The sequence below is a fragment of the Nerophis ophidion genome, linkage group LG14, assembly GCF_033978795.1.
Source record: "Nerophis ophidion isolate RoL-2023_Sa linkage group LG14, RoL_Noph_v1.0, whole genome shotgun sequence".
NCBI lineage: Eukaryota > Metazoa > Chordata > Actinopteri > Syngnathiformes > Syngnathidae > Nerophis > Nerophis ophidion.
Window position 1 is genome coordinate 28,999,879 of NC_084624.1, and position 27,691 is coordinate 29,027,569.

The 27,691-nt window shown below is 43.5% G+C and overlaps 1 protein-coding gene and 1 long non-coding RNA gene across 3 annotated transcripts in view; one reads left to right on the forward strand and one right to left on the reverse strand.

Moving 5' to 3' along the window:
- The first annotated feature begins 541 nt into the window (after nucleotides 1–541).
- Nucleotides 542–27,691, forward strand: part of bcl2b (BCL2 apoptosis regulator b) — a 75,169-nt gene continuing 48,019 nt past the window's right edge. Inside the window, exon 1 of the mRNA XM_061920324.1 lies at nucleotides 542–1,508. Coding sequence (XP_061776308.1) covers nucleotides 951–1,508 — 558 coding nt within the window. The 5' untranslated portion in view covers nucleotides 542–950. The remainder of the gene's footprint in view (nucleotides 1,509–27,691) is intronic.
- Nucleotides 22,866–27,691, reverse strand: part of LOC133568419 (uncharacterized) — a 60,155-nt gene continuing 55,329 nt past the window's right edge. Inside the window, exon 6 of one of the 2 annotated variants that reach the window (XR_009809600.1) lies at nucleotides 22,866–23,554. This is a non-coding gene — a long non-coding RNA (uncharacterized LOC133568419). The remainder of the gene's footprint in view (nucleotides 23,555–27,691) is intronic. The other variant, XR_009809599.1, reaches the window with a different exon arrangement.

Genomic DNA, 27,691 nt, shown 5'->3' on the forward strand with positions numbered 1-27,691 from the left:
TAAATATAATTTACTTCACAATTATAACTTTAATATTTAATATTTTGGCCACTGTAACATTACACAGTTTAAATGTGTAATTGATTCCTTGGCGTACCACTAGATGGAGCCTGCGTACCATTAGGGGTACTCGTACCACAGTTTGAGAATCCTTGCTATAAACTCTGCTTCTGTCTGCACATCTCTGGAAACATGAGATGTGTTTTTGACAATATGGGATTTTATATTTTTTTTATTTTTTTTGTGTAATATGGGATTTAAAATGTTCCACGTCCAGTACATGAAGATGAACTATTGCTGGGCCCAATCACAATCTTGCAGACATGATGCCAAGCAGCTGAAGGAAAGAAGCCTCTTAATTATCCTAATTAAGCTAAGCTTACGTGCATCCATTACACAGATGGCTTACATGGCTGATTCGGTTTTTTTTTTTAACAACTATGCAATGATTTTTTTTCCCTTCTCTTGCAGTTCCTAATATGCACTTGGAGGCTCCAGAGCGCAGCCAAAGGGTGCACTTTGCGTACATGACGTCAAGAATAGCTCACTAAGCACAGAGGAGGCGGCTTCTGAGGAAGTGGACTCCCAGTCCGATCGCGTCTGGCTCTCACGCCGACGGTTTGCGGCGTTGCAACTTTGCGCCCCAATCCCACCTCCAAACCCTCCCCACACCTCTTCTTCCACGTCTGGGTGATGCGTACCGGGAATAGATCCGCACTCCCTCCAGCCTCTTCCGCGTATTGGATTTACAGGCGAACCTGGGCGCTGAAGGCAGCGTTTTGGGGGACTTTTACGAGCTGCTCTTGCGTGGGATTTCGGCGTTGAGTGGGTTCGGTTTCGAAGCAGCCCACTTTTGGACGAGGCCGTGCAGAGAAGCGCGCACACGGACGCACCATGCATTCGCTTTAAGAGCCCATCTGATCCAGTCCAAAGTGCCAAATTAAGCCCAGATGGCGAACGAGTGCAACCGCACCATCGTGGAAAATTACATCTGCCATAAACTCTCCAAACGCGGCTACGAGTGGGGGTTCGGCGCCTCCCGGGAGGACGATGCTGCTAGTAACGGGCCACTAGTTGCCCCCTCGCCGACTTTGGTGCACCGGTGCCGCGAAGCCAGCAGCGCCGGGCCCGACGGCGACGGCACCCAGAGCCTCTGCAAGCGAAGCCCCGGCTCGGAGCCCGAGCAGCTCGCCGCCATCCACCGGGTCCTCCGCGAGGCCGGGGACGAACTTGAGAGACTTTACCAGCCGGACTTCACCGAGATGTCGCGGCAGCTCTATCTGTCCTCCACCACGGCCCAGCGGAGGTTCGCCGAGGTGATCGACGAACTGTTCCGGGACGGCGTCAACTGGGGCCGGATCATCGCCTTCTTCGAGTTCGGGGGCACCGTGTGCGTGGAGTGCGCCACGAAGGAGGAGATGACGTCGCAGGTGGACAACATCGCCGAGTGGATGACGGAGTATTTGAACGCATCCCTCAACAGCTGGATACAAGACAACGGGGGCTGGGTAGGTGGCATTCAGTTATAGTTGTTCGCTAATACGTGATAAATCCACGGGATGTGCTTTGTGTGTGACTTCAGATCCAAACATGACCTGAAAGAGCACATTAATATCATATTTGCACATCAACCGAAAGCTTTAGATGTTCCCATTACGCACGAAGGCACAGGATGGGCGGCCTTCGTCCGTACGCTGCCGTGATTGGTTGTTGACGTTGGCTGTCAAATTTCTCTGGCCAATCAGAGAGCGAGAATTGTGTCACACCTCCCGACGCTCAGCATAAGCCCCGCCCTCTCTGGCAGTCACGCATCTCACAGCTCTGCAATGTCGTGACACTAAAATGCCCTGCTTCAAATCTGTGTTGGTCCCCTTTCGCCTACAAATGTTGAATGTTAAGTTTACATGTAACATTTGGAAGACAATATGCGGCTTTTTAGACCGCGCATTGGCTTGTTGCCAGGGCAATTACTTTGACATTCAAGGCCTACTGAAACCCACAACTACCCACCACGCAGTCTGATAGCTTATATATCAATGATGAAATATTAACATTGCAACACATGCCAATACGACCTTTTTAGTTTACTAAATTACAATTTTAGATTTCCCGGGAGTTTCGTCTTCGAAACGTCGTGTAATGATGACGTGTGCACAAGACGTCACTGGTTTTTAAGAAGTATGAGCACACACACACAGCTAAAAGTCATCTGCTTTAACGGCATAATTATACAGTATTTTGGACATCTGTGTTGATGAATCTTTTGCAATTTGTTCAATTAATATTGGAGAAGTCACAGTAGAAAGATGGAGTTGGGAAGCTATAGCCTTTAGCCACACAAACACAGTGATTCCTTGTTTAAAATTCCTGGAGTCAACCAGCAGGTTTCGGTGAGAAAATTGTGGTTAAAAAGTCAGTTCTTACCGGAGAAAAGCTGAGCTTGTGCCGTCCATAGCTGCTGTCGACTCCCCTGAGACATTGCGCGTCAAGACACCCGTGGAGACACCCTACCGACTATCAGGTACTATTTAACTCACTAAAACACTAGCAACACAATAGAAAGATAAGGGATTTCCCAGAATTAACCTAGTAAATGTCTCTAAAAACATCTGAATCCGTCCCAATGCGATCGCGTTTCTTTTTTTTTTTTACTTTTTTTTTTGTAGTCCGTCGCTATCAATATCCTCAAACACAATTCTTTCATCCTCGCTCAAATTAATGGGAAAATTGTCGTTTTCTCGGTCAGAATAGTATTTTTTGTTGGAGGCTCCCATTAAAAACAATGTGAATATGTGAGGAGCCATCAACGTGTGACATCATCGTCTGCGACTTCCGGTAAAGGCAGGTTCTCTACTAAATCCTTTCAGCAAAAATATGGCAATATCGCGAAATGATCAAGTATGACACATAGAATAGACCTGCTATCCCCATTTAGATAAGAAAATCTCATTTCAGTAGGCTTTTCAAATATATTACCGTGTCGTCCAATGAGACTTCATGGCTGTTTCATCTCAAACTTTTCCATTCCCATAACCGCCAGCCTGTGCCACAAAAAATGACACAATACGGCACTTGTGTGGTTCACTAAACAACTTTCACAATAACAGTGTGTCCCCACACTATCTTTTTTGGGGTTTAAAGTTTCTTGGAAATCAGTTTGCGTGGAACCCTGCTGTCTTGTTTACAGATTTACTATATCAAAGGTCACTGAGACCAGTGAAGATCAAAGTAACAAACTTAGCACCATGTTAGAACAACAAAGCCAAAAAGTAGGCAAGCACAAACAGATCCGCAAAAACACAGATATGTCGGGACAGTAGTTGGCGTTGTCTCGCTTAGTCTTGTCTTGCAAAAGAGTTAAAAGCAGGGACATAGCACCAAATTCATCTCAACATCCGGCTTTGGTGAGCAAATTGTTTTTACGGTGGCCGAATTTTCAATAGATTACTGGTCAATAGTGCGCGAATAGGACATAGAAATATACACACATATGTTCATATACGTGTATACATGCACACACACACACATTTATATATTTATGTATATATGAATGTATATATATTTATATGTATATATACACATGGATGAAAGCACAAATCAACACTTGCAGGGCATTACTGCCTGACGCACCTCCGACAGTGCCATGTGGTGCCGGCTGCAGGGTCATCAGCCGGGAGCCACCCTTCACGGATGTTTCGCTCCTTTAATCCCGGAACATCTCTGGGTGGTGGAGCAGCGACAGGGACGTCTCCCCGCCGCCCCCTGCAGCCAGCTAAAGGATCCATACTGTACCCACATTCCAACCCCGGTGTTATTGCTGCTGTGTATATGGAAAGAGTCCTAAAGGACTATGCATGGCAGGGACGTCCATCTCCCTGAGTCAAGCGAAGGCCTGACCGCATACCCTAACATGGGTCTCGGGGTGCTGCTATTCCAGCACCCCGAGACCCATGTTACTTCCCCCTGTCTACACACCCTGCTTTCCCCAAGCCTTGTCGTTTCTTCTGAGCCACAACCAGAAGCTCCCTTGTTCTGCCTCCTCTGCCAGGGCTTTGAGGGCCTTCTTTAGATTGGAGCCTTTGATCCCGAGGGACTTTAGGAGCCGCTGGGTGGACGCTCCAGTGTAGCCTCTACAGCCAACTTCTACTGGATAGGTGAAGGGCCTCCACCCTGCTTGTGCGCAGTCGCTTGCCAGCTCTGAATACTTGTCGCTCTTTCTTTCAAAAGCAGCCTCCATTCCCTCTTCCCATGATACCGTTAGCTCCACCATGATGACAGTTTTACTAGAGGTGGACCACAGGACAATGTCTGGGCGTAACAAGGTTGTTGTAATCTCTTGAGGGAACTTCAACTGACGATCTAGATCAGCCCTCATGCTCCACTCGCCGCCAGCTGACAGGAGGGACTGGATGCTCTTGCTGCTGCTGCAAGGCTGGCCACCTTGCTTGACAAACTTAATCAACCTCTGTGCTGTTCCCGGAGTGGCCCCATTTGCTTCCACTCTGCGTGCCTCCAGAATTTCAGCCAGCTTCCGCAGGACGCGGTCGTGCCGCCAACCATACCGGCCCTGCGACAAAGCCACCTTGCAGCCAGAAAGAATGTGATGCAAGCTTGGGTTTTGGGAGTCACAGAGCTGGCAGATCACCTCTGCCCCGTACCACACATGCAAGTTCCTGGGACTGGGGAGGGTATCGTACGTGGCCCTGATGAGGAAACTTAGCCTCGCCTGGGGCATCTTCCACATGTCTGCCCACGTAACAACTCTGTTGACAACGGCCTCCCAATTGGTCCATCTCCCCTGCTGCTGTTGGCCCACAGCCTTGATCATATAGCTCTCCTCTTCCATCTTGACCACTTCTGAGATCACCAGATCTTTTCTTTCCTTCCTTGAGGCTTTGGACCACATCTTGGGTGCTGTTCCCCATCCGAAGCCGGCTCTGCCAGACTGTATCTGTCCTACCATCTCCTGGTGTTTCAGCCGGATGATGGCCTGGTCTACTGTCTGCATAGCATTCCACTTACGCCCTGTACAGACTTGGGTCTTGGTGTTACGGACAGACGGATCAGGTGAGTCTCTGAGCTCGAACACGAGCCTTACCTTCTCCTGTTTGTAGCCCAAGCTGATGGATTTCAGTGGCAGCTTCAGAATGGCTCTTCCAAACAGTGCCGTGTTGGAAAGACATCTGGGAAGGCCCAGCCATTTGCGGATGTAGTTATTGGCTTTTGAGTCCATTTTGAGGACTGTTGTGGAGGTGATGTCGCACAACTTCAAGGGCCACATCAGGCGATGGTATAAGGTGAACTGGTAACACCAGATCTTGAATTTCCCTGGAAGATAACTTTGATCTATTTTGTTCAGGCCATCCGTCAGCTGAGAAGTGACGGAGGCAGCCATGTGCTTATCAGACATGTCAGCAGTGTAAAGCCTTCCGAGGCTCCGCACAGGTTGGTCGACCACGCGTGGGATTAATTCGCCATCCACTGAGAATGAGATGTTGTCATTCCTGGCTCCTTTCCGGATGGAGAGGCTGCGGGACTTGGCAGGTTTTATTTTCATCCGTGCCCATGCTAAGAGCTCCCCAAGTCTTTTCAGGAGTCTGGAGGTACATGCAGCCGTCTGGAGGAGGGTGGTAACATCATCCATGTAGCTCCGCAGCGCCGGGAGTCGCTGGCCTGACTCAGATCTCACTCCTCGGACCATCTGTCTTCCACCAATAAGGATTATCTCGAAGGCTGTTGTGAACAGTATTGGAGAGATAGAGCAACCCATTGCTATTCCCTTCTCTAGCTGGTGCCAACCAGTTGAGATCTCCTGAGTCGTGTAGCAGACTTCGAAGTTGTTAAAGTAGTTTACTACCAGACTTTGGATGCATGATGGAATGTGGAAGAAGTTGAGTGCAAAGCTGATGAGTTGATGTGGAACCGATCCATAGGCATTTGCCAGATCCAACCAAACCACATGCAGGTCCGCTTTGTTGCGCTTGGCTGACTGGATTTGCTCCCAGATCATGGCTGAGTGCTCCACGCAGCCAGGGAAGCCTGGAACGCCTGCCTTCTGACAACTGGTGTTGATGTAATTGTTTGCCAGAAGGTAGTTGGTCATCCGCTTCGCCACCACGGTGAAGAAAAGCTTCCCTTCCACATTTAGTAGGGCAATGCCTCTGAACTGGTCGATGTTGCAGGAGTTGCTCTCCTTTGGGATAAAGGTTGTTATTGCTCTGCTCCATGATGATGGTATTGACTGGGTTTTCCAGACAACGCCCATCAGCTTCCACAACAGCCTCAGGAGTCCGGGACAGTTTTTGAAAACCTTGTAAGGTACCCCGTTCGGTCCGGGTGCTGAAGCAGTTCTTGCACGCTCAACCACTTGTTTAACCTCAGCCCATCTTGGTGGGGTGGCGTCAAACTGCGAGGAAGGCTCAGGTGGGCGAGGTACGTGCCCCGGTGATCCGAGGGGGAGCTCCTTTTGGCTATCACTGAGCTGGACTGTCATGTGTTCCTCCAACTCCTGCTCACTGGTCTGGAGTGTCCCGTTCTTCTTTTCCTCTAGCAGGCTTCGAGCATACTTGAAGGGGTCCCGGAAGAAACTTGCCCTTGCTTTCTCCCTGCGGCTTCTGCGTTTCCTGATCCTTTCAGCTCTCCTCAGTTGTGAGAGTCTTGCTTTGATCTGGTCCCACAGGTTCTTCAAGCCGACTTTCTCCTGGTCGTTGGCTTTCCTCCACTGCTTGCGCAAGAGGCGGCGTTCCTTTACGAGCTGGAGGATTTCCCTCTCCCGTCTCCCGTTCTGTTTGGGAACGATCTTCCTCTGTGGCATCAATCCGAATCGCTCTTTCCCTTCTTCGTAGATAATGTCTCCCATAATGTTTAGTTTGGAAGTTACACTGCCTCTTAGCACACTTTGGAGGGTGGTGCATAAATTTAAATCGAATCTGCTCCAAGAGTCTTTGTCGTTGGCTTTTGGCCACTTCACTTTGGCTTTCCGGATATGCTTCTCTGATGTTCCTCTTGTGGGTTCTGTACTTGGTGTTTCACTGTGCTGCGGGCTGTGCTGTTGTTGCTGCCCCTCCTGCTGGGAAGGCTGGTCCTCCTCTCTCTCACCAGTTGCAATGGTGGGATCAATAGCACTGTGGTGCTCAACCTGGCTAAGATTCCTCCTTGTCTGATCTGCTTCTGCAGTGCAAGCTTGCATCTGGTTGCGGCCACCGCCGCATTTTGCCTTTCCCTGGTGTATTCGCAGGCCCCGGTAGGTTGTTTCCTTGGCCCACCCACAGCCACATTCTCTGAGGATCCTCTGCTCGTTCGTCATTGCCGTATCAGTCGTTTCCGTGTTATCCGTCCTGATTGGTCCATCTTCCATCCCGCCTCTCGGTGGACCGCCGGGCTGTTTTTTCCTTATGCTGCTTGTAGTTAGGTTAGGGAGTCCATGGAGCTTGCTTCACAGACATGTGGAAAAGGGTAACTGGCCCCTCCACCCCTGGTGCAGTCTTTCCTGCTGCCAGCCAGTCTTCCCTGGCTGCCCACCAGTCTTTTCCTGGATGCCAACTGCTCTGTTCACAGTAGTCACTGGAAAGCCAGTTAAGATAGATGAAAGCACAAATCAACACTTGCAGGGCATTACTGCCTGACGCACCTCCGACAGTGCCATGTGGTGCCGGCTGCAGGGTCATCAGCCGGGAGCCACCCTTCACGGATGTATATATATTATATATTATATATATAAACCTACTCAGTGACCTAGTGGTTAAAGTGTCCGCCCTAAGATCGGTAGGTTGTGAGTTCAAATTCCGAATTGGGGGTTAAATCACCAAGAATGATTCCTGGGCGCGGCCAACGCTGCTGCTCACTGCTCCAATCACTACCAGGCAGTGATCAAGGGTGGTGGATAAAATGCAAAGAATAATTTCGCCACACTTACTGTGTGTGACAATCATTGGTACCTTTTAACGTACATGTAAATATGCGATTATGTATATACCGGTGTATATATATATATATATATATATATATATATATATATATATATATATATATGTATGTATATATATATATGTATATGTATGTATATATATATGTATATATATGTATGTATATGTATATATATATATATATATATATACATACATACACAAACCCCGTTTCCATATGAGTTGGGAAATTGTGTTAGATGTAAATATAAACGGAATACAATGATTTGCAAATCACTGAAAATGTGTGATGCATTATGAAGCGTAAAATACGACAGCGGAGACCCCGGACTGATGAACGACTGAAGCTCTACATAAAACAAGAATGGGAAAGAATTCCACTTTCAAAGCTTCAACAATTAGCTTCCTCAGTTCCCAAACATTTATTGAGTGCTGTTAAAAGAAAAGGTGATGTAACACAGTGGTGAACATGCCCTTTCCCAACTACTTTGGCACGTGTTGCAGCCATGAAATTCCAAGTTAATTATTATTTGCAAGAAAAAAAAAAAGTTTATGAGTTTAAACATCAAATATCTTGTCTTTGTAGTGCATTCAATTGAATATGGGTTGAAAGGGATTTGCAAATCATTTTATTCTGTTTATATTTACATCTAACACAATTTCCCAACTCATATGGAAAATAGGGTTGTGTATATATACACACCTGTGTCCCTCAGGGATATAGTCTAGGCCCCATTCTGTTCGCTCTATATCTCCTCCCTCTTAGGAAGATTTTTAAGAGGCATGGAGTGTCTTATCACTTTTATGCAGACGACTGCCAAATTTATATGCCGATTTCAAAAAGCCACGGCCCCCTGACACCCCTTCTTAACTGTCTATGTGATGTCAAGGCTTGGTTAGCCCTGAATTTTTTAATAATGAATGAGGGAAATACTGAAATTTTAGTTTTTGGTCCAGCCCTCACTGACTTGGGACCATTGCAAAATGATGTGCATCCCAAGGTCACCAGCCTTGGCGTCACTATAGACAATGATTTTAAACTTGACAAACAAGTCAATGGTGTTTTAAAATAGTATATTTATCATCTTCACCTTTTAGCAAAGGTTAAACAGTTTTTATCTTTTAACCTTTTTGAACAAGTCGTGCATGCTTTTATTTCAAGTCGCCTGGACTACTGCAATGCACTTTATGCCGGCATTACCCAAAAAGCTCTCTCCCGGTTGCAGTTAGTCCAGAACGCGGCAGCAGGACTTTTAACAGGGGCCAGGAAACGCCGGCATATAACCCCAATTCTTCAGAGTTTGCACTGGCTCCCTGTTCATTTTAGAATTGATTTAAAACATTGCTGTTTATTTTTAAAGCTTTACATGTACCAGCGCCCCCCGCGACCCCAAAAGGGAATAAGCGGTAGAAAATGAATGGATGGATGGATGGATGGATGTACTGGCACCTCATTATATCTGAGAGCCAGCTCCAGCTCGTGGTGCCCAAGATCAGACTTAAAGCCAGGGGACACAGGGCCTTCTCTGTAGTCGGCCTTAAGCTCTGGAACACTCTGCCCCTCCATGTTCAAACTGCTTCCACAGTGGAGCGTTTTAAGTCTCGTCTTAAGACCCAATTTTTTTCTTTGGCTTTTACCACTACATGAGTTGTGTGGTCCTCTGTGTTTTTTTACATTTTGATTTGTATTTATTGTTTTAATTAGTTTTACCCTTTAAAATAGTTTTTAATCATTTTTATTTTTATATTGTTTTTATTTTTTATTCTGTCATTGGTGAAGCTAAGGATAATATTTGAATATTGTTTTTAATATTGTTGTGCAGCACTTTGGAAACATATATGTTGTTTGAATGTGGATATATGTATATATATATATATACACACACACACACACACACACACACATATACACAAACATATATATATATGTATATATATATATATGTATATATATATATATATATGTATATATATATATATATATATATATATATATATATATATATATATATATATATATATATATATATATATATATATGTGTGTGTGTGTGTGTGTGTGTGTGTGTGTGTGTATGTATATATGTGTGTGTCTAGACTTAGACTTCCTTTTATTGTCATTCAAATCTGAACTTTGCAGTACAGATAAGAACGAAATTTTGTTGCATTAGCTGGTTGTAGTGCAGGATAAAAGAGCAATAAGGTGCAGATATAAATAAATAATTACTGTACAGATAAATATATTGCACTTTTACATATGCATCCACGTTTATTGATGTGTATTATATTATCTTTATATTCCAGCGAGTTAATTCGTTTTTGGGGGTAGTTGAGGGGATTATTATGATGCGCTCAATAGTCTTATGGCCTGAGGGAAGAAGCTGTTACAGAACCTACAGAGGCTGCGGAACCTCTTTCTCGAGTCCAGCAGTGAAAACAGTCCTTGGTGGGGGTGGGAGGAGTCTGCAGATTTTCTAAGCCCTGGTCATGCAGCGGCTTTTTGTGATTTCCTTGATCAGAGGAAGAGCAGTCCTGATGATTTTTTCATTTGTCCTTACCACTCTTCGCAGAGACAATATATATATATATATATATATATATATATATATATATATATATATATATATATACATATACATATATGTATATATATATATATATATATATATATATATACACATATATGTATATATATATATATATATATATATATATATATATATATATATATATATATATATTTATGTTTATGTTTAAATGCCAACAAATTAAAAAGTGGATAAAATATAATGTTGAACACAGCCATCTAACCTGTCATTCACTAAACCTGTCAACTGTTCCTTTGCTTCAAATTGTAGCATAGAGGTTGTATGATACACACCTGATTATCATCAGTGGATAACACAAATCATAATAATACATCACTGGAATTATATTATTTTTCATGCATCTTCTGGGAGTTAATTCTCCCCCTATCTTTAAAACCTAGTGCAGCCTCAGTTTTGAACTTCAAACGGAGGGTCTTTGAAGACACAAGAGTTATGTGCAATGAGATGCAAAAGTGACTCTGGTACATAACTTTCTGCTATGCGACCACAGGTAGATTTATTATATTTTTACCTTTCTTGTATTACCTCTCGTTTGAAAATGTTGGCGCTGAGCTTTGGCGCCGTTATGAAGTCCGCATTTTTCTAGTTCTGCTAGCTCAATATGAGTCCAAAGAAAGCAATGGACAAGCCTTGTGTGGTTTGAAACATTCAGGAAGTTTCCACAGTAATGTCGACACTAACCCCACCTCCAGCCCCCGACATTCCCACTTTAACCAACAGGGTAAAGTGGATGTTATTTTTTATTCTCAACCCTTGCAGTGACCTGGCTTTTAAGGTTAAATTGTTTTGAACTATTAAACAGTACAGTATAGCACTTTAAACTCTGTTCAAAGTGTACACACTTTATTAAAATATGGTCAAGGCTCGATCCTGTTTGTCATGTTTACATTGTTTCTAATGGACAATTGTTCAATGTACAAACTTTTCCCTTTACGAATCCTGTTGAAGAACCAATTGAGTTTGTAAATCGAGGTGTTGTAAAAGTTGTAAAAAGTAGTGTATGCTCCCAGTCCGTAAGTTAAAGTTAAAGTACCAATGACTGTCACACACACACTAGGTGTGGTGAAATTTGTCCTCTGCATTTGACCCATCCCCCTGTTCACCCCCTGGGAGGTGAGGGGAGCAGTGGGCAGCGGTGCCGCGCCCGGGAATCATTTTTGGTGATTTAACCCCCAATTCCAAGCCTTGATATGGAGTACCAAGCAGAGAGGTAATGGGTCCCATTTTATAGTCTTTGATATGACCCGGCCGGGATTTGAACTCACAACCTACCCATCTCAGGGCGGACACTCTGAGTACCACCCTTGTGACAAGCTCCGATGGACTTGTTGTTATGCTGGGAAAAACTGCAATGCGGCCTCGCTTTTCAGGGGAGGGGCTCCTACTTTGCTTCAGAATGTCACTGGACATGTTGGAATTTATGTTTAAAATTGCCCTGCAGCACTCATGCAGCCCTAGACAATGACGCTATACCGCCACACGATTATCTTGCTACTGACTTGTGTTGCCAACTAGTGTTTAGATCAGGCCTGGGCAAAATACGGCCCACGTGCCACATGCGGCCCATTAAGATTTTCAATCCGGCCCGCAGGAAGTTCTGAATAATTTTTTTTAGAACTTTAACATCAAAACTGTAGCCGCCATTATGACGTGCTGTTTTTAAATGACCGTAAATCTTGAATTATAGAAAGTATTTCAATAGTTGAAATCTGCCCTTTGAGTGTTATAGGAGTTATTACGGTAATCTATGTCACAGTAGCTCAGACGAGGAACAAAGTAGAGTGGGCGGGTTTTGTTTTCAGAGCAGCCAGCCCAAAACACACGTGTCAGGAACAGAGACATTTTTACAACAAATGTCTGCATAAAAGTAAAAATATATCATATTCCATCCATCCATCATTTTCTACCGCTTATTCCCTTCGGGGACAGGGGGCGCTGTAGCCTATCTCAGTTACAATCGAACGGAAGGTGGCGTACACCCTGGACAAGTCGCCACCTCATCACAGGGACAATATATATCATATTGTTGGTGTTTATTACACTTTGCATTCATATTTTGCTGTTTATTACATTTTTGTTGTGTTTTGCTTGATTTTATAAAAAGATACATAACTATTGAGGAGCGATGTTCATATGTTGTTAATATTCCGTGTTTTATTGTTCGTAGTTAAAATTTAAATGCCACTTTCTTTACTTTAATGTACATTTTGGGTGTCCCATTCCGTAAAAAAACTGTGAAATTCCATTCCGTTTTTCTCAGGTGGTCCGTCATAACGTCTTTAGAACTCGTATCGGACATTGTGACTTTTGGTTTTAGTGTTCCTGAAAATAAGGGACCCACATACACATACTGTACAGCAGATTTTTACAGCTAAAAGGTGTATATATCATTTATACACACATACACATTGACCCCCCCCCCCAGACACATTTTTTCTCCCAATGTGTCCCCCCCAAGTCAAAATACTTGCCCAGCTCTGGTTTAGACAATAATAATGTCTGTTGTGCCACTTTCAGTGGAAAGTAAACAGAATACAAGCTGTACACGGACTACCTATAATTTTCATTACTATTGTCCCTTGATGATGATAAAAAAAACATGAGCGGCGTGCTCACTGTGCAGTCAGTCTGCAAACGACTTTCTTTCCATGGGAGTGTGTGCTGCAGTAAAGTGTGACGCATGAGGTGGGTGGCTTGAGATGGCAGCACGGAGAAAAATGATTGAATTCATGCATTTTGGCCTCCAGGCAGAGAGGCCTTGACACGTTAGCTTCAGGTGCTAACAACCAGTGACCTACCTTGTGCAGGGAAATAAGACGGCGGAGTCTTAACCAGCGACCATCTTTCCCAGCATGGAACACATCAGACGATTAGCATCTTCATTAGCGGATGTGCCTTTAATGAGAACATTACATTTGTGCTTATTTTTGGCCTGCGGGGATCAGACTTTGGAGTGTTAAGGGTGTTGGGGAGGGGTCATCAATGATTCATACAAAGGATTCCATCTCACCGTTTAACATTCCCCTTGAGTGTGTGTTTCTTCATGAGGTTGCGCCACATATCAAAGGCGGCTAGGCCCTCCAGGAGCGCTAATCCTGCACCGCGCTACCATCTTCCGCTCGTCTTAGTCGGAACACTTGAGTGTGCTTTCTGGTGCCAGGATGCAGGCTGCGCCGCCGAACGTCTCTGGAGCCTACGGTGCAATAATGTAGGTCATCTTCCAGAGTCTGGGAGGGGACCACGCTGGAAAGACGAGAGGAGGAGGCACAGCATCCGTTGGATTATCGGTCTCAGTTTGGCTGGATGATGCGTTTGAAACGGGTCACATTTCCAAACATTTCAGCGTGTAACACATCTCAGCTGTTTGTTACGGAATACGACTCGTCCTGTTCGGGGTCACGGCCGGGGCTCGAGCAAAGCTGGTCAACTGGCGACGCACGTGAATGACTTCAGACGTCATAACTTGGGAATTCTGCGGTACTTTCTTAAAGAGGACCGATGAAGAATTTAGTCTTTTCTCAATTGAATAAATGTTGTCACAATGTTGGATATTTGTGTTAAACAATGCCAAAGTGTTAAATGATAAACTTGCATGTAGTTTTGGATGCCTCTTTTCACGGGGTTTTGCAGTCTGGCCTTGTTGTGATGTCAAAGGGGTACACAGGATGTACTTATTTGGACATTAAGTCAAGCTATTAGCCAGAGGGGGAGGAGCTCTGTATGAGGCCTGCTGAGTTTGAGGAAACGCACACACACAAAAAAAGAGCAGGTAAATACTGTAAATTCCAGGTATGCACACACATATATATATATATATATATATATATATATATATATATATATATACACACACATATATCCCCGCTTCTTTTTTCCTACGCTTTGCACTCTGCGGCTAGTAAATGGACTTCTCCTAATAAATGGCCATCATGTTTTGAATTCAACAAATAATTTTTAACAGATACTGAAAAAGTGTGTTATTGTTTGTGTTATGGTGCCATCTTTTGGACAAGTTCGGGGTGAACGTCTACAGTATTTTTTTCTGTTTAGTGCTTTCAACGTGAAGTAATAAAAATGCCATTCCGTCTTCTAGTCCCATGTTTTTCAACTACTGTGCCGCGGCATACTAGTGTGCCGTGGGAGATTGTCTATTTCAATGTTTTTCAACTACTGTGCCGCGGCACACTAGTGTGCCGTGAGATACAGTCTGGTGTGCCGTGGGAGATTGTCTAATTCCATGATTTTCAACCACTGGGCCGCGGCACACTAGTGTGCCGTTAGATATTGTCTGGTGTGCCGTGGGAAGTGATGCAACTTCACCTAATTGGTCCCAAAAAATATTTTTTTTGCAAATGAATAATTATAATTTGCAAATACCGTGCCGTTCCTTAGTGTTCGTGCTGTGTAGAACTTGGCTGTAGAACTGTGATCCCAATATGCAGACCACAGCGTGTAGGTAAAAAAAGGTATGTAACGCTTAAGCCAAAAATGAACAAAGGAATAGGCAATAAAGCATAGGGATGGCTATTTAAAATGAAAGTAAAACTGACCTGGTTACAAAGTAAACAGAAGCAGAATGCTGGACGACAGCAAAAACTTGCAGCGAATGGAGCAGAAGTGGACGTCGTCCACAAAGTACATCCGTGCATGACATGGCAATCAACAATGTCCCCACAAAGAAGAATAGCAACAACTTCAATTGCCTTGCTTGCTAACGCAAAGCAGGTGCGGGGAATAGCGCTCAAAGGAGGACATAAAACTGCTACAGGAACTCACCAAAATAACAGCACAAGACAAGAAGTAAAGCACTACACACAGGAAAACACCAACAAACTCAAAATAAGGCACGAGGAGGACCTGGTGGAGTTTCACTTTTTAACGTTTTCTGCTGGTGGTGTGCCTCCGGATTTTTAAATGGACAAAAATGGTTGAAAAACACTGTTCTAGTCATTCTTAGTGTTTCAACTCTTATGGATTCCTCACTCATCACTCAAAGCAACATTTGCAAATTTTACAATATAACTAGACAAATTTACAGTTCCTAAGCCGTCCTATTTATGATGTCTGTAGGAGTGTTTTCTTGCATATTTATACGTGCTCTTGTAATGTAATCAAGCTATCGTCGTTAGTATTAGCTATAATGCTAGCATGTTTACGAGTGTCTGTGACTGTGTTATTATTATTATTAACGTACACTGGCGTTTTTTGTATTGTTTCAGTTTCGTAAATTCACCAAAACGTCACCATGGAGTTATTGAGTCTGTTTAGCTCATTGGAGAGCTAGCTTTCACAGCTAGTGGGTCCATGACGATGATTTCTGTTTTGTTTGATCAGCCGTTTTTGACTGCCGTTTGACAGGCACTGTTTGGAAACAAATGTAAATAAACATTTACAAAACCGTTCTGTGTAAAGAACTCATTTTACAACGTATATATCTACGGCTTTTAATCCTGTGCAGCTAATATATGGAAAAATATGTTTTCTTCCGAAATGTTATTGGATGCGGCTTATATACCAGTGTGCTCTATAGACTAGAACAGGGGTCCCTAAACTTTTTGACTCGGGGGCTGCATTGGGTTAAAAAAATGTGGCCGGGGGCTGGGCTGTGTGTGTGTGTGTGTGTGTGTGTGTATATGGATTTATATATATATATATATATATATATATATATATATATATATATATGTGTGTGTGTGTGTGTGTATGCGATGATGTCACAACATCAATAGGAAAAGGCATTTTTAGACAATTTAATTTGCCTGAGGGGCTAGGAGACACCGAGAGTAACAAGCGGTAGGAAATGGATTAGAAAATTATAATAAAAAAATATATATGTTTTTTTTCTACTTGGGACTTCCTGCTGGACGGATTTTGGTTAAAAGCGGGCTGTAGTTTGGGGACCGGTGGTCACAAAAATATTATTGTATTATTGTCATATAATCTTGGCATGTGCAGACAAATACTGACATGCAAAGTGCAGTGAGCTACTTTTTTTAATGCAGCTCTGTATCGGAAAGTGTGCAGGTGTACCTAATGTTGTGAACAGGTGAATCTATATAATGTTTTAAAGTTTATTTTTGGCCGTCTCAAAAAAAAAATAGCGGTAATGGTAATTTTCAAGATATATAAAATCCACAGGATATATTATGATAATTTTGGAGAGATTTGGGCCAGGTTTCATTTGCAACCTGGGGAAAGCCTACACGAACGAACATCTTGCAGAGAGACTTAAAGAGGAACATTATCACCAGACCTATGTAAGCGTCAATATATATCTTGATGGTGCAGAAAAAAGACCATATATTTTTTTAACCGATTTCCGAACTCTAAATGGGTGAATTTTGGCGAATTAAATGCCTTTCTGTTTATCGCGCTTTTTGCGATGATGTCAGAACGTGACGTCTCCGAGGTAATACAGCCGCCATTTTAATTTTCAACACATTGTAAACACTGGGTCTCAGCTTTGTTATTTTCCGTTTTTTCGACTATTTTTTGGAACTTTGGAGACATCATGCCTCGTCGGTGTGTTGTCGGAGGGTGTAACTACACTAACAGGGAGGGATTCAAGTTGCACCACTGGCCCGAAGATGCGAAAGTGTCTGCCGCCAGACCCCCATTGAATGTGCCAAAGTGGCTCCACATTTTACCGGCGATGACAGACATGGCACAGAGATGTATGGATAACCTGCAGATGCATTTGCAACGATAAATTCAACGAAATCACAAAGGTGAGTTTTGTTGATGTTGACTAATGTGCTAATCAGACATATTTGGTTGCGGCGTGACTGCCAGCTAATCGATGCTAACATGCTACGCTAATCGACGCTAACATGCTATTTACCGGCGGTGCTAAAGCAGACATGGCACGTAGATGTATGGATAACCTGCAGATGCATTTGCAACGATAAATTAAACGAAATCACAAAGGTGAGTTTTGTTGATGTTGACTGCCAGCTAATCGATGCTAACATGCTATGCTAATCAATGCTAACATGCTATTTACCGGCGGTGCTAAAGCAGACATGGCAGAGATGTGTGAATAACCTGCAGATGCATTTGCAACTATATTACGTTTCCTTCCACCCACATTTAATGCGAAGAAAAAAAACACTTACCAATCGAAGGATTTAAGTTGCTCCAGTGTCACTAGATGCGAAAGTCCTGATCGTTTGGTCTGCACATTTTACCGGCGATGATAACGCAGCTATTCGGCCATGCTATGGCTATGAATAGCGTCAATAGCTATTCGCTCAATAGCTTCAGTTTCTTCTTCAATACTTTTATACTCCAACCATCCGTTTCAATACATGCGTAGTCTGTTAAATCGCTTAAGTCGCTGAAATCCGAGTCTGAATCCGAACTAATGTCGCTATATCTTGCTGTGGTATTCGCCGTTGTTTGTTTACATTGGCAGCACTGTATGACGTCACAGGGAAATGGATAGTCGCATCGCAAATAGCGAAAATCAAGCACTTTAAAGCTTTTTTTAGGGATATTCGGGGACGGGTAAAATTTTGAAAAAAACTTCATAAAATACAACAAGCCACTGGGAACTGATTTTTATTGTTTTTAACCCTTTTGAAATTGTGATAATGTTCCCCTTTAAACGTGGACACAACATTTACACCTAACAATGAGGTGGTGACTTGTCCAGAGGATAGGCTCCAGCCCCCCTGTGACCCTGAGAGGGACAAGTGGTAGAAAATGGATGGATGGATTACCAATATAAACAGTACAGGCCAAAAGTTTGGACACACCTACTCATTCAATGCATAAATTTTTACTTTCATGACTATTTACATTGTAGATTCTCACTGAAGGCTTCAAAACTATGAATGAACACATGTGGCATTATGTACTTAACAGCGTCTCCCATAACAATGTGACCTCGGACTATGTTAAGGTAACGTGTGGAGTTCCCCAGGGTTCGGTCCTTGGCCCTGCACTCTTCAGCATCTACATGCTGCCGCTAGGTGACATCATACGCAAATACGGTGTTAGCTTTCACTGTTATGCTGATGACACCCAACTCTACATGCCCCTAAAGCTGACCAACACGCCAGATTGTAGTCATCTGGGGGCTTGTCTTAATGAAATTAAACAATGGATGTCCGCTAACTTTTTGCAACTCAACGCCCAAAAAACGGAAATGCTGATTATCGGTCCAGCTAGACACCGACCTCTATTTAATAATACAACTTTAACATTTGACAACCAAACAATTAAACTAGGCGACTCGGTAAAGAATCTGGGTATTATCTTTGACCAAACTCTCTCGTTTGAGTCACACATTAAGAGTGTTACTAAAACGGCCTTCTTTCTTCTCCGTAATATTGGTAAAATTCGCTCCATTTTGTCCACTAGCGACGCTGAGATCATTATCCATGCATTTGTTACGTCTCGCCTATGTTATGTAGGCGAGACTGTTATGTACTTAACAGAAAAAGGGGGAATAACTTAAAACTTGTTTTATATTGTAGTTTCTTCAAAATAGCCACCCTTTGCTCTGATTACTGCTTTGCACACTCTTGGCATTCTCTCGATGAGTTTCAAGAGGTAGTCACCTGAAATGGTTTTCGCTTAACAGGTGTCATAGTTTTGTTGCCTTCAGTGACAATCTATAATGTAAATGGGTTGTACTTGTATAGCGCTTTTCTACCCCTTTTTAAAGGAGCCCAAAGCACTTTGACAGTATTTCCACATTGGCCCATTCACGCACAAATTCACACACTGACGGCGGGAGCTGCCATGCAAGGCGCTCACCAGGACCCATCAGGAGCAAGGGTGAAGTGTCTTGCCCAAGGACACAACGGACGTGACTAGGATGGTAGAAGGTGGGGATTGAACCAATAACCCTCAGATTGCTGGCACAGCCACTCTACCAACTTTGCCACACTGTCCCCAATAGTTATAAAAATAAAGAAAACACATTGAAATGAGAAGGTGTGTCTAAACCCAAATGGAGAGTTTTTAAATGTCTTTTTGACAGCTCTCATGTCAAAAAGACCATGTGTTTACGTTATGACCTTATTTATGATCTTAGTCATTTGGTTAGTTGCCGATGAAGTGGTCGCTGAGTATGTTTTTAAATCCAGCATTTAAACTCAACAGTACTTCCTTATTGCAAACTGTGCCGTTGCATATAAATTGACCTCTATTTTAATCTTTAATCTGCTTTCAGTGGATTATTTGAGTGAAAAGTGGACCACATTTGCCCCCCTTGGACTGATTCCATTAATTTATTTTGATACTTTATGCACCATCTGCCAAGTGGGTTGTGTGGAAATTGTGTTAACTGTCCCTTCTCGATGCAATAAACATTGTCCTGGCTATGAAGACAAAAAGGTGAAGACCAATTAACCTGTTGGGAAATTTACTGTATCATTCATTCCAGCAAGGGAAGGAATGAGTTAATGCACCTGAGCGCCTTTTTTAACGGACTGGGATCGGGTTGCCAAAAGGAATGCAGCAAGCCGCCAGGTGGTCTGTTTCTGCGTGCATGGGAGGTAATGCAGGTTGATGCCAGTTGACAGGTGAGACTTGGGCATCTGGACAGACAAACCCCGCCCACCGACACCACCCAACGCCTTGCCTCCCCTGAGGGGGCTGAGTGGATTTGGGGGCTGTGCGAGGAAGTCGTTAATCTCCATTTAGGTGACATGTTGAGTGGCCAACAAAAGGAAGCGCATCCAAACACTCGCATGAGAGCAAAAATAAAAACGTCACTTATCTCCAATTTATGTCTCCGCCGTTGACCGTTTAACGCGTCATTTCGGCTTGCATCAGCTTAAAAAAAGAAAGTGAAAGTAGAGGACGTTTTAGATAAAGACTGATGTAAAAAAAACAAATATAGTGCAGGAAAGTGGACACAACATAAGCCTGGGCTCGAACCTACGTCCACACATAGCCTCTGTCCAACAGCGCTATAGCTAGTAGGGTGTAACTCAGGGGTGTCAAACACGGTTACACTGAGGGCCACAACGCAGTTATGGCTGCCCTAAGAGGGCCGCTTGTAACTGTATGTAATTTATGGATATAAATGTACAAACCCTGCGATGAGATGGCGACTTGTCCAGTGTGTACCCCACCTTCCGCCCGATTGTAGCTGAGATAGGCACCAGCGACCCCAAAGGGAGTAAGCGGTAGGAAATGGATGGATAGAAATGTACAAACCCCGTTTCCATATGAGGTGGGAAATAGTGTTAGATGTAAATATAAACGGAATACAATGATTTGCAAATCATTTTCAACCCATTTTCATTTGAATATGCAACAAAGACAACATATTGTGTGTGTGTGTGTGTGTGTGTGTGTGTGTGTGTACACAAACAATCCTATATGCAATTTGAGTAATACTAATTTTCTGCAAATGTAAAAACAAATATGAATTCTGACTAAAGAATTGGTGCCGATGGAAACTAAGAAAAGGGATTTGGGTACACTATCTGGAGTACAGGGCAGGCGAGTGGGGGATCTTATGTTCGTGGATAACTCCTCTGGTAGAGGGCTCCACTCGTCTGTTTTAATGCACAGCATAGGACACATAATAAGTACACTATCTGGAGTACCGGTTAGGCGAGTGGGGGATCTTCTGTTTGTGGATAACTCCTCTGGCAGGGGGCTCCCCTCGTCTCTTTTAATGCACAGCATAGGACACATAGCAAGAGTGGTTCTCAGGTCCTGTTGATCAGGGGCAGTAGCTCCATAGCCACAGATCCACTTTTAACCACTAATATCACAGTCAAAATGAAAGCTTGTTCCCATAGGCACCATAAACTGTTAATAATGTTTAGACAAAAGTGTATATTATATATAATATTATATTTATAGTATTTATACAGGTGTGTGTGTGTGTGTGTGTGTGTGTGTGTGTGTGTGTGTGTGTGTGTGTGTGTGATGGATATGTGTGTATTTTGGGTATATGCATGTGTGTATGTATGTATATATATATATATATAAATTGTATATATGTGGGTGTATATATGTGTGTGTTGTGTACATATGTGTGTGTACATATGTATATATGTAAGTGTGTGTGAATTTAAATGTATTTTATATAGACAATATATAGCAGCAACCACCAAATTGAATTATATTATATATATTATTGTATTATATATTGTATATATATATTGTATATGTATAGGGGTGGGACCTAATAAGTTTACTTCTTCCCACTCCCTTTTGAGCCAATCTTGACATCTACAAAAGATTAGTCACACGTAATGTTTTCAATGTAGGTGTAAAAATAATGTATCTATATATTTCTTTTGTATTTTATGTCATTCTCTTGTTTTGTTTGCATGGCTCAAAATAAACCATTCATTCATATTTGATGTTCAAACTGATAAACTATTTTTTTTTTTTCAAATAATCATTACATTTACAATTTGATGCCAGCAACACGTGACAAAGAAGTTGGGAAAGGTGGCAAAAAATACTGATAAAGTTGAGGATTGCTCATCAAACACTTATTTGGGAGATCCCACAGGTGTGCAGGCTAATTGGGAACAGGTGGGTGCCATGATTGGGTATAAAAACAGCGCCCCGAAAAATGCTCAAGCTTTCATAAGAAAGGATGGGGCAAGGTACACCCCTTTGTCCACAACTGCGTGAGCAAATAGTCAAACAGTTTAAAAACAACGTTCCTCAAAGTGCAATTGCAAGAAATTTAGGGATTTCAACTTCTACGGTCCATAATATAATCAAAAGGTTCAGAGAATCTGGAGAAATCACTCCACGTAAGCGGCATGGCCGGAAACCAACATTGAATGACCGTGACCTTCGATCCCTCAGACAGTACTGTATCAAAAACCGACATCAATCTCTACAGGATATCACCACATGGGCTCAGGGACACTTCAGGAAACCACTGTAAGTGCAAGTTAAAGTTCTACTATGCAAAGCGAAAGCCATTATCAACAACATCCAGAAACGCCGCCGGCTTCTCTGGGCCCGAGATCATCCAAGATGGACTGATGCAAAGTGGAAAAGGGTTTTGTGGTCTGACGAGTCCACATTTCAAATTGTTTTTGGAAATATTCCAAAGGGGAAGCGAACCATCCAGACTGTTATCGACGCAAAGTTCAAAAGCCATAAATCATAAAATGCTTTATTGACTCATTTCAGGTTTAAATGATGTGGTGGGCCAAACCTGGACCCCGGGCCTTGAGTTTGACACCTGTGCTGTAAGCCATGCCTGTCAGGTTTAAACAACGTTCTATCGCACAGCCATACTAGCTAGCATCTATCACTAGGGATGGGCACCAAATTGAATCCAAGTCCATCGGTACGACCGGATATCAACTCACATAAAATCAAGCAGCGCCGTATTTCGATACCGTTGTTGCATGTGACACGTCTAGTTGTAAACTCGGCACGTCAACAAATATAGCTTCGCTTTTGCACACAAGGTACAGTCACCAAAATGTTCGAAACATTTAATTTCTTATTTACATGGATTTCATTTGACATTGTTTTCTGCATGTGAAACTGTAATTATTTTATGAAACGTGTTTTGTGTTCATATTCGTGTGTCGGGAACAGATCTACATTATTTCTTGTTGGGAAAATTGCTTCGGTTTAGATACGATTCGGTTTTTGTTGGACATTTTGGAACGGATTATTCAAGAAGACTGAGGTCTTCCTGTATTGTCATCAGGATTTATTTGCAAAGTTTCTTACCACCTTGGCACAAGTCATCAATACTATCATAATATTATATATTTTTTCATATTGGCTTCATGACAATAATTTCAGGCAGGTCTGCACTTTTTGCCAACTGGCGCCATGTTTACACCCACAAAAAACCTTTCTTTCCTGCGGGCCGTACCTCTGCGGACAGGCCTGACATAAAGAGTTGCTTTTAAGGAGTGAGGAGATGTGAAGTCCCCTTGAGATGCTCCCAGCACAAAGAGGCTTGTTCCAAACATTCTTGTCTGAGGAATCCAGCAGCAGGAAGAGGGAGGCGGGGTAACCCCTCAGTGTAGACCAAAGATGCTCTGGCAGTCCATTTTGGGTCCTAAAACAGTGAAACCAGTTTGATCATTCTGTCTCTGCTCAGGTTTTAGGTCCTGGTTTACAAATATGTTCCTTTCCGAAGAAATAATCTGAGTGGGACTCACCAAGAGGCATGATTATTTGCACCTGGAACCTAATCAACAGTGTGCCATCTGCTCCTGATTAGCATAGGCAACGCCCCCGTTTCCGTATGAGGAAGCGAAATAAGTAAAATTTCTAAAAATACATTTCGTATTTCGTCTCTTATAAACCACGTCCATTTAAGTTCTTTAGAACGTTTTTTTGAATACCTACTGCAAAACGCTTGTCAAAGATCCTCTATATCAGTGATCCTCAAACTGTGGTATGCGTACCACCAGTGGAGTCTGTAAAATATATAATGTAAAGTACTTTTCGGAAATCGTTTCATTTTCTCAGAAATCAACAGTGCGCTTTATAACCCGGTGTGCCTAATCCATCCATCCATCCATCATCTTCCGCTTATCCGAGGTCGGGTCGCGGGGGCAGCAGCCTAAGCAGGGAAGCCCAGACTTCCCTATCTCCAGCCACTTCGTCTAGCTCTTCCCGGGGGATCCCGAGGCGTTCCCAGGCCAGCCGGGAGACATAGTCTTCCCAACGTGTTCCTGGGTCTTCCCCGTGGCCTCCTACCAGCTGGACGTGCCCTAAACACATCCCTAGGGAGGCGTTCGGGTGGCATCCTGACCAGATGCCCGAACCACTTCATCTGGCTCCTCTCGATGTGGAGGAGCAGCGGCTTTACGTTGAGCTCCTCCCGGATGGCAGAGCTTCTCACCCTATCTCTAAGGGAGAGCCCCGCCACACGGCGGAGGAAACTCATTTCGGCCGCTTGTACCCGTGATCTTATCCTTTCGGTCATGACCCAAAGCTCGTGACCATAGGTGAGGATGGGAACGTAGATCGACCGGTAAATTGAGAGCTTTGCCTTCCGGCTCAGCTCCTTCTTCACCACAACGGATCGGTACAACGTCCGCATTACTGAAGACGCCGCACCGATCCGCCTGTCGATCTCACGATCCACTCTTCCCCCACTCGTGAACAAGACTCCTAGGTACTTGAACTCCTCCACTCTGAGCTGCTACCTTACCGTGGTAGAGGAGTTTGCGTGTCCCAATGATCCTAGGAGCTATGTTGTCTGGGGGCTTTCATGCCCCCTGGTAGGGTCTCCCAAGACAAACAGGTCCTAGGTGAGTGATCAGACAAAGAGCAGCTCAAAGACTTCTATGGAATTACAACAAAATGAACCCAGATTTCCCTCGCCCGGACGTGGGTCACCGGGGCCCCGCTCTGGAGCCAGGCCCGGAGTTGGGGCACGATGGCGAGCGCCTGGTGGTCGGGCCTGTCCCCATGGGGCCCGGCCGGGCACAGCCCGAAGAGGCAACGTGGGTCATCCCTCCAATGGGCTCACCACTCATAGGAGGGGCCATAGAGGTCGGGTGTATTGTGAGCTGGGCGGCAGCCGAAGGCAGGGCACTTGGCGGTCCGATCCTCGGCTACAGAAGCTAGCTCTTGGGACGGTGTGCCTAATGTACGGCATAATTCTGGTTGTGCTTACTGACCTCGAAGCAATTTTATTTGGTACATGGTGTAATGAGAAATGTGACCAGTAGATGGCAGTCAAATATAAGAGATAACCTGCAAGATGACGTGAGTAAACAACACCAAAACTTTAAATGTTCCATTTACAATGTAGATCATTAAAAACAGCGCACAAAAATCTGTCAAAATATTTTTAGTACGACTTCGGTAAGCTATGAAGCCGTACGGCTTGATGGATTGTCAGCGCATTAAACTTACAAATATTATTAATGGCACCTGTTAGCAGACATATTATCTGGCATTTTCTTTCACAATATTATGCAAAAGCAACTTTTCTTACTTTCTGGTACCTGCTGATGTGTATTTGGGATCTGTTTAAGTCCTTAAAATGTGCGCGCGTCTGCCATTGTAGTCCGTGCTTAGTCATAAGCTTCTTCTTTCTCTCTACCTTTTTATGTGACAATCATCTTCCGCTGTTGCCATTTCTAAAATAAGGTAGCGTAAAGTTCTTTCTTATATCTGTCAGTAGACTAGCTATTAAAGCACTAAAACTGTAGTGGGTTTACATAATTCACCCACGACAGTTTAGTTATTAGATAGTTCCGGTTGAACAGTTTTTCACGGGACACATTACAGATGTTGATATTGCATTATTGAGCCATGGATGAGGAGATGCTGCTCCGTTATTAATTGAAGTCGGAATGTCATTTAAACAGTTAGCTCCATCTTTTGACACTTCTTCCACTCCCGTCCTTGCACGCTACACCACTACAACAAAGATGACGAGGAGAAAACGCTGTCCAAGGTGAGCCACGTAAATAAGACCGCCCACAAAACGGCGCATCCTGAAGAGACTATCAGAAAGGTACTTGAAGACGGTCTGTAAAACATAATCTATGCAACACTTTCACCAAAGAACCACCATTACATGTTATTTAGGCCACGAGGAAGTGTTTTACATTTAGAAAAAAAATCATAAGATGACCTCTTTCTTGTGCCTTACAATCAGATGCGCCTTTTGTATAAAAAAAGACCTGACCGCTTATCGGCAGTGCGCTTTTTAATCCGGTGCGCCCTATGGTCCGAAAAATATGGTATATGGAGTATCATTGTTGATCATAATTGTGCATTGTGTGCGATGTTGCAGGGGCCAAACTTAGTAAATATACATGTAAATAAAACTTCTTGAGCCTACTTTGCTACTGTATTCAAATGTTGGTGATTATGGTGTTTCTTGGAGAGTTAAGGGTTTTCAGACATAGTAAAAATAGTTTGAGAACCACTGATCTATGAGATAGGAGGTGCTGGGCTCTGCTTTTATGGATCTTCTGCTGGTCTAAAGTCTTCTGAATGTCAGGAATGCGCTTTTGTCTCTGAGGGCCTCCTCCTAAACTGCGAGTCAAAGATCCTCTATTATGACAGCAGTGCTTTGCTCTTTTTTAAAGGAATCTGCTGCAAAACCACGACCGTGTCTCGTGACTAACAACTAATTTAGACTATAAGAACCGGGCTCTTCCTGTAAAAGTTTTAGGGCTACACAGGTCGGTTGAATTGTCTGAGCTGTCAGTCATCTTCAGAACTGGAGGATTTCTATCATTTAATATGAATTCTTCTCGATATGCCTCTGCTTTTGTTCCATGGATGCCTCCCTAGAACATTCCAGACACACCTGGACGCCATTTGTTCTGTTTTGTATTTTTTACGCTTGCAGCACAGTTTATTCCAGGGCGTCCTCTATACCTCAGGAATGTCTGTCGGTGGAAGAGAGACTGTAAATAAATAAGAGAGATGAGCTGGGTGTTTCTTTCCTGAGTGGCCGACGAAGGGTGTGGGTCATTTTTTTGTTGTTGCTCTTTTGTCAGATTCTGGAACAATGTGTGAGTCTGCTATCTAGAGCTCCACCCGTGTTTCCTGTTTCATGATATTCCATGTGCCGTAGCTGCTTCAAAGGCAGTAAAAGAACAATCATGAATAATATATAAAGTTGGACACTAAATGGATGACCCTCAGGTATCCGCCCCTCGCTAAGCCTTATTTACATGCATTCACAGTACAAACAGGAGCCTAATACCCTGAGACCTGCCGTTCAGTGTCAGGTAACCCTGAAAAATGCAGGGACATGTGAGAGGCGTCTAAATATAGAGACGACGCAGCATCACTCGCTTCCCCATGCGGCCATTTTAATTGTCACGTTACGCTGAAATCCACCGTTTGCATCCTGCGCTAAGGTGATGTTCTTATCAAACACCGACACAAGCTGCACAGAATGAAAACAAACATAAAAAGTCCTAATGGTTCATGGGCGGCGGCGGCTGATGAAAGAGGGGTTTTCCACTTTTTTCCCCGACATAGTGGGAGCAGGATAACGAGGAGCCCGCTGGGATGCCAGTGTTTTGACTTTGCCATCGGGCACATGCCGCACAGCATATCAATATATAGTGCAAGGTTAAACGCCTTGTACAACTGTCTCGCGTCTGTACTTATTCGTTTTTTGGGGGTGCGGTGGGGAAATCCCATCCCCGCAAGGCTTTTTCAAAGATTGAAAATATTCTCAATTAATTGCTGGTGCAAGAGTGGCCCA